The sequence below is a fragment of the Acartia tonsa genome, chromosome 5 (assembly GCF_053477335.1).
Source record: "Acartia tonsa isolate MP-2025a chromosome 5, ASM5347733v1, whole genome shotgun sequence".
Taxonomy (NCBI): Eukaryota; Metazoa; Arthropoda; class Copepoda; order Calanoida; family Acartiidae; genus Acartia; species Acartia tonsa.
Genome location: NC_137264.1, coordinates 34,019,173 through 34,033,137, shown reverse-complemented (window position 1 = coordinate 34,033,137; position 13,965 = coordinate 34,019,173). Strand labels below are relative to the sequence as shown.

General features: G+C 36.8%; 2 protein-coding genes across 3 annotated transcripts in view; both read left to right on the top strand.

Annotated features, from left to right (window-relative positions):
• The window catches only part of LOC145319984 (uncharacterized), a 35,307-nt gene that overhangs the window by 12,431 nt on the left and 8,911 nt on the right, over window positions 1–13,965 (top strand). The window lies entirely within an intron of this gene.
• Window positions 5,289–13,639, top strand: LOC145319976 (uncharacterized). The gene is made up of 2 exons (XM_080162387.1): window positions 5,289–5,565; window positions 5,865–13,639. The coding sequence occupies exon 2, from the start codon at window positions 6,143–6,145 to the stop codon at window positions 11,756–11,758; it is 5,616 nt and encodes a 1,871-aa protein (XP_080018513.1). The 5' UTR covers window positions 5,289–5,565; window positions 5,865–6,142; the 3' UTR covers window positions 11,759–13,639.

Genomic DNA, 13,965 nt, shown 5'->3' with positions numbered 1-13,965 from the left:
GATAGATATTCTGAAAGATAGTTACATAAATAGATAGATAGATAAAAATATAAATTGACAAATAGAAAACACAAAACGTACAAAAAATGTAGCATAATTTAGTAGTAATTATCCAAGGAAAAAATGTTTATCTTATTTATCTATTGACGGACAACTGTGTATAATATAAAACAATAAATTCATAATAGTTCGAGAGAAAAAAAATATTTTTATTTTAGAAATTTAAAGAACTTCAATTCTGAAACCTTCCATCAATATATTTTGTTTCTTTTTGTACTTCCTAAAACAACAAGCACACTGTTTAAATATAAATCCAAGATGTGTATGTTAAAATCACATCAAATCTACCCGTCAGTACTTTAGTTTGTAGTAGTCTGAAAGTTCTATTTTATATACTAAAAGTAATAGGATGTATGGCTATCCATGTGTTTGTACTGATAGATCTCGTTAGCAACTGGACTTATATGAACCTGTAAAGTGAGGCTTTCTTATTCTGTGAGAGGATTACTAAACCTTTAAAGTACCAAGAAAGGGTTTCTTGCATTGTATATATACGGAATTTTATATGGTAGCTTGATACGCTATTTCTTAATACAAATAACCTTGTTGTGTTAACTTTCTTTTCCTGAAACCTGATATTTCCCCTATGTAAAGATTTCCCTATTCAAGTTTCTACATTACAGCAAATATCATAATACTTAAATTTTTATGTTTATAAGAAATCCATTCTTTTATAAAAATATCTGGATCTATCTCTTAGGAATTTTGATAAGCGCTGAAACGACATAGTTCTCCTTTACAGTGTAACTTCTGATAGGTCCAGGGAAGGTTTATAACTATTTCCATTGCCTCTAGAAATGCATCTAAATATTACCTTTTAATGTAATCTAATTACAATTTTTAAAGATTTTTAGCAGGTTTCGTTTCAAAGTATGCTGTTTTATGTAGACTTTTCCATTCACATTTATGTGTTACAATATTCATGACCTAGTGACATGAACAAGGACACACACACACAAACACACACACAACATGTCATTTCCCCTCCAAATAGATTCCCCCAGAGTACACCTAACATGACCGGAAAGCGACTAGGTGCGCCGCCGATAAATTGAATGCTAACCGGCCGGCCGGTGATAATAGGAATTTGAAACAGCTGATTTCTTTCGCCGATTTTAAAAGTTCTTTTAATAGCGAAGCTACTCATTAACGCATTTTGTTTTAGAGATTTATTTGAATGTTAAAAAAATAAGATTTTATAAGCAAATGAGTATTATTACTAAATTTTTTAATCTGTTGATTATTTTGACAGGTGGTTATTAAATGTTTAAGGGTATGCAAACGGATCATTTTAACGATAATCTTTCTTTCCTTATAATAAAGTAACAAGATGTGTGTTTGTACCGAAGGATCTCGATAACCACTGAACCGATCGGGTTCTCCTTAACAGGGTAGCTTCTCATAGGTCCCAGGAAGGTTTATAACTATTTTCTTGGGGAGTGGGACACCCCCAACCCCCCAAAAAATGAAAAATCCCCCCCCAAAAAAATAAGAAATTGGGTTATCAAATTCCACTCTCCTCTTCTCAAGTGCCCCTAGAGGCCTCTAGGGGCGTAGCCGCTAGTTTCTATATAAAGTAGTATGCTTTTGTCTGTAACGAAGAATCTCCCTAACGGCTGAACCGATATGTTTCTCCTTCACAATGAAGCTTCGTATATGTTCAGGGAAGGTTTATAAATATTTTTTGGAAGGATGTCACACCCTCCTAAAATAAATCTCCAACCCCCCCCCCCCCCCACCTTAAGTAACACTAGAGTCCTCTGGGGCTGTTACCACTAGTACTATATAAAGTTTTTGTTGTCTCCAGCTTAAGATTTTAATAAATACTAAACTGATTTATTTCTAATTTTTAAAAATTTTTCATAGAGGTTGAGAATAGATTTTTACTGTTTATTTTGAGATTTAAATCTTGATATATTTTTAGGCTAATTTTGTTCTCTTATCTTCTTTATCGAAAATACAGCTTGAGGCGCATCCGCTAGTATTTACATAATGGTTTTTTTTTATTTTTTTCTTCTAAAATTGAAATCATAATTATTCCAGAGTATGAAATTATTAAATCAGAACATTACGTTTAACAAAAAAGGGTTTACTTATACAAGAGAGTAATTGGATTTTTTATTTTCTGACTTAAAGATAGTATTTGACTTGTCATAAACAAGTAATCTATTTCTAAACTGAAATTAATTACAATGTACAAGTATTCTCAAAACAAGAATGATTAAATCCGATAGTTGCAAAGATTTTCTAAATTAAAGGTTTAACATAAAAGCAAATAAGGTGCTTGTCCACAAAATGCCTATCGCGCACTGAACCCCCCTCTATTTTTTTATAATAATATTTTTCCTATGCGGTTCTCTAACCCTGCCGGGCTACCCAATACCCAATATAACGTTACCCAACCTGACCTAAAGTAATAAACAAACAAACAGTTACTTAACCCATCCTCGGTTTTTTCTTTTTATTTCAAAATAAGGCGGCGGGTTATGTGCTTGCACGTGCATTTTTAGAAAAATCACCACACATAGTGGACGATGACAATTAGGATCTAAGCTTTATTCTAACGAAAAATCTCTGTCTGTCCTAGGTTAGATTCTTTAGAAAAATAGTTGTTTAATCAGCCATAGAATAATTATAATCATTTCAACAAAATGTCTTGTATAAATTCTCAAATCAGATTTGTTTATTAGAAAAGTATTCTTTGTTTGGGACAAAATTTATATAAATTTTTTACATAAGATAATGAAAAAAAAAATATTTATAAAACATTGGATGAATAGAGTTTATAAGAACAAAATATTAAACAAGGATGACAATATTAATAAGAAGCGAACCACAAAAAAAAACATATTTTGTTAACAAATAAACAAACTGGGTTATAGAGAAGATGTTTAGTGGTCATAAAACGAGAGGGAGAACATTTTAATAATAATTTATTGGGATTGTCTTAGATTTCTGGTTACAGCTTGATTCTACCCCACTCACTGTTTTAACTCTTTACTTAACCTATTTTGAAAAATGCAAGTTATACAAATATTTTTAGGTCAACTTTGCCTTAAACAATAATCAACAAATCCAAAACTAATCTAAAATCTTACTCAAAATAGTTTTAGATAAAAAAAACTTTAATTCTTATTAATATCAAACACTTTGAATGTTATTTTTAAGTGAGTGTTTTTTTCTGAAAATGAAGTGAATAGTCCGCAATTTAGGATTTTTTTCATTCTTCGTAACATGCTAGTGGCTATGCCCCTAGCTTCTATTAGTTCCGTGTTTGAGAATAACGAGCAAAATAGTATAAAAAATAGCTGGAAACCATTCCAATATTTCAATATTAAAAGTAAAACAGCAAACGAATGATTTAGTTAAAGTTTCAGTACAAATTCAGCATAGTTATTTGGTAAGTAATTTATTAGCTCATTTGTAAATCAAATATCTTCAGAATTTTAGAGAAAAAAAAAATAGTTTTAAAGGCATATTCAGACTTTGATCTCACATAGGTTCCATTTACTGCGCATTCTTAAAAATAAATTTATTTCTCTTTACATACCGGGCAGTAGTCTCGCTACTAATAAATTCAAATATTTTAATCTGATGTTAAATGAAAGTTTATCATTCATTAAAATATTTCCTAGAAAGTTTATCTAAATTTTATCAGATAAATATTTAGAATTTTAGTTTCCCCTTTCTATAATGATATTAATTGTTATTTTAATAAAATAGGGAAAAATAATTCATATAGTTTAGAGTAGTAAGGCTTTTTGAGTTAAGATGTTATTGTTCTTGTTTGTAGCCATGATTTTCTGAATTTAGGACTACTTTTGATTTTCCTGTCAGTGGAAAACTATCTATGATACGAGGCCAACTCATCCTATTATATAAAGCAGTAAGGTTACTAAACCGATTGAGTTCTTCATTTATGGAAGTTTCTTAAAGATTCCTAGATGGTTTTAAGCTATTTAATTTTTATATCTAGGTTTGGTTTTAGGCTATTTTACTACTTTCCTTAATCCTAAGAATACAGAATTCCTAGATGCTAGGAGAGCAACCGCTAGTAAAATATATTTAAGGATGCTTCATACTTAAAATAACTTTTTTTTTAAAGGAAAAATCTGTAGACGGATAAAAGTGGGTTAGTACAAGATAAATCTGACACTTTTTCTATAATTCTTATAAATTATGACACCTTAAATACAGGGATACGTAAATGGAAGATTTTATTAATTTAGGAGGATACAAATTTTCATAAAAAAAATAATCTTAATATGAGCATTAGCAGTCCTTTAATATTGAAGAAACTTAATATTATTTAATTTTAAAGCTGGACAAAAAAATATTTGACATACCTTATCGTTATTGGAATAAGCATGCATTGTTATATGGTTTAGAGGAAAGTAGAAATAGCGTTCTGGCATTGTTACTTTATGTTTAATACGAAATCGATGTTCTTAATTGACAAAAATAGCTCCTTATAACAGTATAAATATATCATTTATGGCCATTTTATTAATAAACAAATATAATGTCAAATATTATCTTCCTATGACCTATCCATGTTTCCGTGATTGAAGACAGATAGATAATTAGAAAGATATAGACAGACATAATCAGGGATATAAAGGGATAAGACAATGTTCGATAATTTGATGTACATACTAAATGATTGATTATTCACAAAATCATTACTTCTGTAGATTAAGATTTGTGGTTGAAAGTTTGGACAAAATTCAGTAAAAGTACCCAAAGTTTTTGGGTCAACGAATAAGATAACCTTATTATAAAAGTTTGGGTACTAGTTTCATTAACAGCTTAATGCCCCCTTCCTCCCTTGGGGAAGTACAAAAACAAGAACAAAAATGTACTGACAAACATTGTGTTGACCATTGGTCCGAGGATGTACTCACGTTTAAAAGTATAAGGCCAGATATCACTAATTAAATGTTACCCATCTTCATGAATTGCTAGATATCTGGACATCCAGGGACTTTGAAACTTTTTTTCTGCCCTCTTGGAGCCCAGAACCACATAACAGGCCAAAATATTACTGTATTACTGAAATCGAAAAGGTAGTGCAGAAAATGTTCCACTTGGCAAATAATGCACCATATATATTTTATTTAATAAATCTCTATGTTTAGTTAATTATAGTAGATTAGCAAATAGGCGATATTAAACAAATATTTGCAAAACTAGAGAAAAACAAATGTGTACATGAAATGTAGTGTTGTCTTAACCTCTTTTCGAGGAAGCTTTGTGTTTATCAAGTTCGAAATTAAATTCCTTATCATTAAACCAAAAACAAAGCGCAAATGTCGTCTTTTAGGGCTTTCCTTTCATAATGTGGCGCGGCATAGAGTGTTTGTTTATTTTGAAGCGCACGTTCTTTACTTTTGAATGAGATATGAGAGTGTGAAGATTTCGGAGAACAAAATTGGGCCTATCATTGGTCTCATTGAGTGTGAACTACCCTAGTATATCAGGGATTTGAAACCATAAGAGCTTCAGGTAGAATTTGTTATTTTCATTATGAAGTATGGTGTATAGGACGATTATATGTAGTTTTAAAAAGGCTTTAGCCAGCTAAGCATGAAACTTAATTATAATTAATATATGTTTTAGTAATTTTTATGTGCCTTATTGTTGCATTTAACAATGATTTATTAAACCAAATAATTTTCCTTTAAAGCCAAAGTTTCCAAAGATTCTTTAACCATAAGAAAAGAAAAAGATTTTTTTTAGTGCTCAAAGTTTTAAGATAACGAATAATATTTTATTCTGTTTATTAATTGATCTTGTAATTTCAGGTCTTTTGAAATAATTTCATCAATAAATCTATATTCAAACCTGCTGTTGAAACTTGATGGTTCCTGGTATTGGGGGTTTTGTATGTTCGCCAACTGATCTCGTGAACTTCCCGCTAATTCGGAAGTCCAAGCTCAACCAAAGTGTCATGGTTGAGACAATTTCAAAATATCTGATGAATAGGCGTTAGCATTCATCAAGAGATCAATAGCATCTAGTGAATTATTGATGCAATAAACTGTGACAATTTTTCTGTGAAATAAGTACCTAGTGAATCAATATGCCACTAACCAAAAAGCAGAAAATTGAGCGAGCAATCGCTATTGGCAGTGAAAGGCTAGAAGTTTTTGATGAACAGTTAAAAGTGTTTTATGACAATTTAAAAGCCTGCCAAAGTTTTAGTTCATGTGAAAATGTGAATGTAAAATCAATTCGTGACATTTTTAGTGAGGTCAAGGACCAATCTGACCTAATAAAAAGTCTAAAACCTGCCGTGGAGACTAGTGAGCTGCGCGAGTTCAAGCGTGATTTGGATGAAGCTAGTGAGCAGAAAACTGTTGCAGATAAAGTTTATGCGTCGTTGGAGCAGTGTACAAAAATTCTGTACTGGCTGGACAATGATTCAGATGACGCGAGGTCAAGCACTGTCGCCAGGAACCTCGACGTCATTGAGAAGGTGAAGATGGACATGGGAGTGCTTAAAATTTCCGTGGAGTTGCGCCAAGAAGTACGTGATATGTACCGAAGGCTTAGAGAGATGGAACGTCGTTCATCTAACCTGGATGAGAGTGGGACACCTGCCATGCTCTCCAGAAGTATGTCTGCCGTGGATATTCGGAGTTCCAACCCGCAGTATGGGCGCTGGGACAACAGTTTGTTGCCGTCGTTCGATGGTACTGACACGGATTACCCAAACTTTAAACAGGTCTTTAAGGATCTATGCTCTGGTTATGGATTTGCTGACCAGAGGTTAAGTCTGATGTTGTGTATGGAGAAGGTGATAACCAACCCGGAACTACGCAAGCAAGTGTCAGCGATTAGAGATCACAATGAACAATGGGCGTTTCTTGACCAGATGTTTTTATCAAACACTCGCCGGTTCATGAGGATTTTAACTAAGTTGAACAAGATGAAACCTGTGGATAAACCTGTGGACGTGGTTAGCGCAATTGCTACCTTCAAGAGCATGATGCAGGAGGTAGAAGCCATCGTTGGTTCTGCAGCTAAGGATTACAACCACCTAACTCTCATTCATATTTTTAAAGACAAGTGCCCTGAAAATTTGAGAGACAAAATTATGATGGAGCTAGGTAGCATGAACCAACCAAACATCCCGAAGATTGTTGAACTGCTAGAGAGGACCAGGGGTGCCATGTTGGCCGGTGATATGTCCTATGACAGTGGCGCCGGCAAGAGAAATCGTGACAGAGCTGCCGCCGCGCAAGTATCTGGCCGCAGCGACAATAAGAATGGAAAGGCTGGGAAGGACAAGGCTTCCAAGTGGAACAGTGCATGTCCTGTGGAGAGCTGCAAGGAGAAGCATCCGATTTTCCGTTGCCTCACGTTTAAGAAGATGGATGTGGTTGACCGAAAGAAAGTTGTCCAGCAGAAGAAGTTATGTGAACTCTGTTTGTGCGACGGCCATACTGCTGACAAGTGTAATAAATCTGATAAGCTTGGTGTTTGTGGTACCAATAATTGCGACAGATACCATTCCAGGTTACTCCATGAGGCTAGTGCTGGTGTGAATACAGTCTACAAGTCAAGTTCTGCACCCAGCCCCTGTACCTTCTTACTGCAGTTAGTTCCTGTTGTAGCACCTGGCGGCGGCACCTGCCACGCCACGGTAATGTTTGACTCCGGGGCAAATTTGCCACTTGTGTCTGAGAAGTTATCCAACAAGTTGAAGCTGAAATCTACTGGCAGATATACAACTATTTCTGTAGCTGATGGCAGTGAGTCTTCCTGCCGCAATGTTGTGTTTTATTTGAAGGATAGGGACGGCAATCTGAGGGAGTTTGAGGCTGCTGTCATGCCTACCCTCGGCGGGGCCAACGAGATGCGCTCGGTCCACCCCGAAACTGCCGCCGAGATATTTAAAATGCCGCCAGAAAGGTTTACATATATTAGTGGAGGCTTAGATATCATCATTGGAAATACACATCCTGACGTGTTTCCTTCAACCTACCAGAAAGTGGGCCAGTCTATGTTGTGGCGAACCATTTTTGGTAGTGGTTTTATCTGTACGAGTGCTGATGGTGGAGCTGGAGATCAAAAGTCGGCTTATAAGGCTGTCAGTGTCAGTGGAGGCACTTTGCCAGACTTTCTGACGTCTGAATCGTTTGGCATACAGCCGCAGGCACTTTGTCCAGGATGTACTGCTTGTCAAGAGTGCAAGGCTATGGCCGACGGCACTACCTGGGACCAGCGTGAGAGGCAGAGGATAATTGAGGCAGGTTTAACCCTAGACTTGCAGTCCAACAAGTGGACAGGTCAATATGCTTATATTGAAGATCCTCACACTTTACCCTACAATGAAAGTTTAGCCCGCAAAATTGCTGAAAAGGATCGTGCCAGGATGGTCAAGGAAGGTACCTATGGAATGTATGTGGAGGTATTCAACGACGCCATAAGAAGAGGCGTTTTCCAAAAAGCCACGCCTGAAGAGTTGCAGTATGAAGGACCTAAGTCTTGTTCATCAATAGTGGTTGCTTTCAAGGAAGATTCAAGTTCCACACCGATGCGATTGTGTGCAAATAGTTCTCTGACGTTCAAGGGTACCAGTTTTAATAACATAATGCTGGGAGGCCCGCCGCCAATGCAGAAGATTTTTTATCATTTGATGCTTTTCCGCGGTTACAAGGTTGGTATAACCGCGGATATCTCCAAGTTTTATAACTCCATCCTGGCCACAGAGTTCGACAGCCAGATGAAGAGAGTTTTATTTTCCCCGACGCCAGATGGGCCACTTGAAATTTACCTGACCAAAGTTGTAAATTTCGGCGAGTTAGCTGCGGGAAATTTGGCAGTTACAGCCCTGAAGTTGACGTCCCGCCTGTTCGGCGGAAAGAGTGAAGCAGAGGTCAAGGAGATGTATGGAGAGGGACAAATAAATGGTAGTGAAATTGTTGCCAAACCTGAATTATGGAAGGAGCCACAAATACCTACCTACCCTGATGAGGAATTCAAGTTACCTCAGATTCCAGTTGCAGTCAAGCTTGAGAAGCACAGCTTCATAGATGACGTTATTTCGGGAGCAGGATCGAAGCCAGAAGCCAAGGAGATGATGAAAGAGGCCGACAGGATTATCGGTAAAGGTAGTTTTTCCTTCAAACAAGTCATTTATTCTGGAGATGATTGCCAGCATACCAAGGTTCTCGGGCTGATATGGAAGCCAGCCACCGATGTGTTGTCCATCGCCACAAGAGTCAACCAAGATGGTAAGGTCAAGGGAAGGAAGGTGAAAGAGGATGCTGATTTGTACAACCTCCAGGACGCCTTGGACGAGAATCTGACAAAGAAGATGGTCCATAGGTTCGCCGCCCAAACCTTCGACCCGATCGGGCTTTGCAGCCCTATTCTGTTGAGAATTAAACTTGTCCTGCGGAAAACCTGTTTGCTGAATTTGGGCTGGCAAGATTTCATTCCAAAAAGTCTACGGGATGAACTTGTTCAGTCGCTGGAGGACAGAGCTGAGGTCGCTAAATTGGAGTTTGACCGTTGTGTGGTTCCGGATGAACCAACTGGCCTTCCATCCTTGATGATGTTTTCGGATGGGTCATCAGAGGCTTATGCAAGTAATGCATATTTGAGGTGGCCAACTAGACAAGGATTTGAAACGTTTCTGCTAGCCACCAAGTCAAGAGTTGCGCCGGTCAAGTGTGAATCAATTCCACGCCTTGAGTTGATGGGATGCCAGATGTCCACAAGGTTGGCAAAGTCCGTCAGAGATGCCCTGCCCTTTGATATTATCAGAGTGATGTATTTTACTGATTCATCATGTGTTTTATCACAAATAGTTTCCAACAGTGCTATGTTGAACACATTTAATTCTCATCGTATTGGAGAAATTCAATCTGCGACCAACAAGGATGACTGGAGGTGGGTCCCGGGGACGCAAAACGTTGCAGATTTGGGCACCAGAAGCACCTGCAAAGTATCAGATTTGGGACCAGGTTCCAGGTACAGATTGGGCCCAGAATGGTTGCGCCAGGATGAAAGTGCGTGGCCGGTGAAAACTGCCGAAGAAGTCAAGCAGGTTTTACCCCCAGAGGAGTTGAATACCAAAATGGTTAAGTTATGTTCAATGAAAGTTGCCGGAGAAGCCGCTGAAGATGTCTTTAGGTTTAAGCACAGGAGATCATTTGGACAGGCCAAACGTATTATGGCAGCTGTCCTGCAAGTTGCGAACACCTGGTTGAAGAAGCTAAAGAGCAGACAAGAAGGTAAGGCTACAGCCGCTGGTAGTCATGTAGCAGCCGCAGATTCTGTGTACAAGCCGTCTTTGTACAATTTTATGGCGGCGGCGGAACTTTTCATTGTGTCACGAAGCCAAGAGGATGAGTGGATAAATGATGCTAAAGGCAATTATGCGTCATTAAATCCATTAGTGCATGAAGTATCATTGACCTGGCCTGTCGTTGGTCCCGGTGGAAATTATGTGACCAGGGAGATGAGGATTCTTAAAATGGTTGGTCGAGGACAGCCAGTCATTGACGCCATTACTGGCGGCCGTAAAATGATATTTGAAGACATGCCAGGTTTAATAATTTTGGAGCCTGGTAATTGGTTAGCTGCTGTTTTTATGAGAGAAGCGCATGTTGAGCTTCACTCTGGTGTCCGTGGAACTTTAGCTGAGAGCCGCCGTTGGTGCTGGATTGTGAAGGCAAGGAGGTTGGCCATCATGGAAGTGAAGAAATGTTGGCCCTGCAGTGTTGAGAGGGCTAAGGAATGTCGTGCTACCATGAAGGAGGTGTTACCTGACAAGTTGGTCCCGAGCAGGCCTTTTGAAGCTGTGCAAGTCGACCTGATGGGTCCGCTGGTTACGAGGAGAGCTGCCGCCAAAACGAGGAGTCAGACAGCAACGAAGAAAGTGTGGGTGTTCGTGGTGGTCTGCAGATTCTCAGGGGCGTTGTGGTTAGATGCCTTGGAAAAGTATGATACCAGCAGTATCCTGTTGTCCCTGCGCAAGTTGGAAGCTGTTCATTGTCTGCCGAAGATCATAGTAAGCGACATGGGCACACAATTATCCGGTGCTCGCAAGGTTTTAGAGCAGAAGTTGGGCAGCCAGGTAGAGTTTTCTTGGTCTCAGATCCCGGCCCGAGCCCACCATTATATTGGGCAGGCTGAGAAAATGGTGGGATTAACCAAGAGATTGCTGTCCAAGAAGTTGGTGAATAGTTCTGTTAATTTCAACGAGCTCCTGGTGCTGTTGGCGGAGGTCAGCAAAATTATGAATAGCAGACCACTGACGATTGAAGCTGCAAACGACGTGGAGAATTGGCGGCTGATTACCCCTGGCCAGCTGCTGGGAAATGTTGACCGCCAGCCGTTGTGCAATGTGGCGATGAAACCGGAGGACCAAATTTCCTCCAGGTTGAAGTTGTTGGAAGATTTATCTGCCCAGTTTTGGACTGCCTACCGCCAGGAGATCCTACCGAAGATATTACGGATGTCTAAGTGGAAGGATGAGATGGCAGAGCCACTAGCCGATGGAGATGTAGTTCTGGTTACGAGTACCAATCCGCTGATGAGATGTTTGAGGATGGGCCGAGTGACGAGAATTGAGGATGGAAGAAAGACGGCAAGAGTCTTGTTCAGACTGACAGATAAATCTCCCCTAGAAGAACATGCTGTATCAGTCAGGCAGTTGTTAAAAATTATGATTAATAATTGATTCTTATTTTATGGAAATTGAGATTTTTTTTAGAAAAAAGCCACATTTTTCATATGCCTATTTTTATGCCTAAAATAAGAATCAAATGAAATGCGATTAAATATTCTTCTATTTCATATGCTCAAATTTAATTTTATTGAGTTTAATTTCTTTTCAAAAGTACAATTCATTTTAAAACTTACCTGAAAAGTTTAACAAAAAGGAATAAATGTGTCGAGGTTGCGTGATTCGATATTTATTCTATGAAAAAAATCAAGTATTTTTAACAGATTTTTTTAAAAATTATATATGAATTTCAATCAAGTAAAACATTTTTATTCAGATCAAGGAATGATTGAAAATTCATATTTAAAGTCTCATATTTTTTTACAAAGAAAAATTGGTATTTTTTTCATAATTTCAATGAAAATTCTAACGAGGATATTATTATTTTGCTATTCTTTAAGTATTAAAAAGTTTTATTTGTTGATTAAGATATTACAGTTCTTATTCATTAGGTTTGAAAAACTTTCTGCCCAAGGATTTTGAAAAATTTTTTCTTACTACTCTTTTTGATGCTTAACAAATTTAGTTTTAAGTACCTATAAATCTTAAATTTCTTGTCTAAGATTTATTTCGTTTTATTTTTACATTATTGTTTACATTCACATTTCAACCTGATTTCGTAGGTACTTATTGATTTATTAATAATGATTTATTGCCTATTGATTATGAAATGATTATTATTTAGTATAGTTGTTATATTACAACATCATGATTAATAGGATTATCCATTTTAGGATTGTGTATGTGATCTTGTGATTGTCATGTGCATGGAATGTTGTATGGTACAAACCAATCCCCATCCTTCTATCCCAAAATGTGAGGTATTATGAGTCCTAGTGAGGAGTATAATATTGTGTATGCATTTCACGGGGTTTCATTTAGTTAGGAGCAAAATTGTCACGTTTTCGGGATGTGGCCATTCTCATGTGATTATGGTGAGTTGAGTTTAGTGAGAAATGTTGCTAGTGCTCAGCGCGAAAAAAAACCTTGAATCTCGTTAAGGAAGTTAATTTGACTTTCAAACGGGGGGTGTGTCTTAACCTCTTTTCGAGGAAGCTTTGTGTTTATCAAGTTCGAAATTAAATTCCTTATCATTAAACCAAAAACAAAGCGCAAATGTCGTCTTTTAGGGCTTTCCTTTCATAATGTGGCGCGGCATAGAGTGTTTGTTTATTTTGAAGCGCACGTTCTTTACTTTTGAATGAGATATGAGAGTGTGAAGATTTCGGAGAACAAAATTGGGCCTATCATTGGTCTCATTGAGTGTGAACTACCCTAGTATATCAGGGATTTGAAACCATAAGAGCTTCAGGTAGAATTTGTTATTTTCATTATGAAGTATGGTGTATAGGACGATTATATGTAGTTTTAAAAAGGCTTTAGCCAGCTAAGCATGAAACTTAATTATAATTAATATATGTTTTAGTAATTTTTATGTGCCTTATTGTTGCATTTAACAATGATTTATTAAACCAAATAATTTTCCTTTAAAGCCAAAGTTTCCAAAGATTCTTTAACCATAAGAAAAGAAAAAGATTTTTTTTAGTGCTCAAAGTTTTAAGATAACGAATAATATTTTATTCTGTTTATTAATTGATCTTGTAATTTCAGGTCTTTTGAAATAATTTCATCAATAAATCTATATTCAAACCTGCTGTTGAAACTTGATGGTTCCTGGTATTGGGGGTTTTGTATGTTCGCCAACTGATCTCGTGAACTTCCCGCTAATTCGGAAGTCCAAGCTCAACCAAAGTGTCATGGTTGAGACAAGTGTACAAAATCATACCCTAAATTTGACTGTCATCGGAACAGTCTATTTAAAAAAAAAAAAATAAAGTTTTTTTTGATAAAGAAGAAAGAGTGGACATTTTGACATGACCTTTTATTTATTTTGATAAAAAGGATGTTAAATTAGAACTAAAAATCTTTTATTATCGAGTAATGAGTTTTAACTTGATAGGCCGATTACATAATATGACAAACAGATGTAAGCACATATAAATTGTAAAGGAGCTTCGCTTTGAAAACTAAAGAAAATAAAGTAAAGAAATCTCTGACACTTTTTTGTTTCATTTTGATAAATCGTTCAACACACACACAAACACATTTCTTCATGAATGAAGGGAAGTATATGCGATAAAGTTGATAATAAGTTGTCTGTC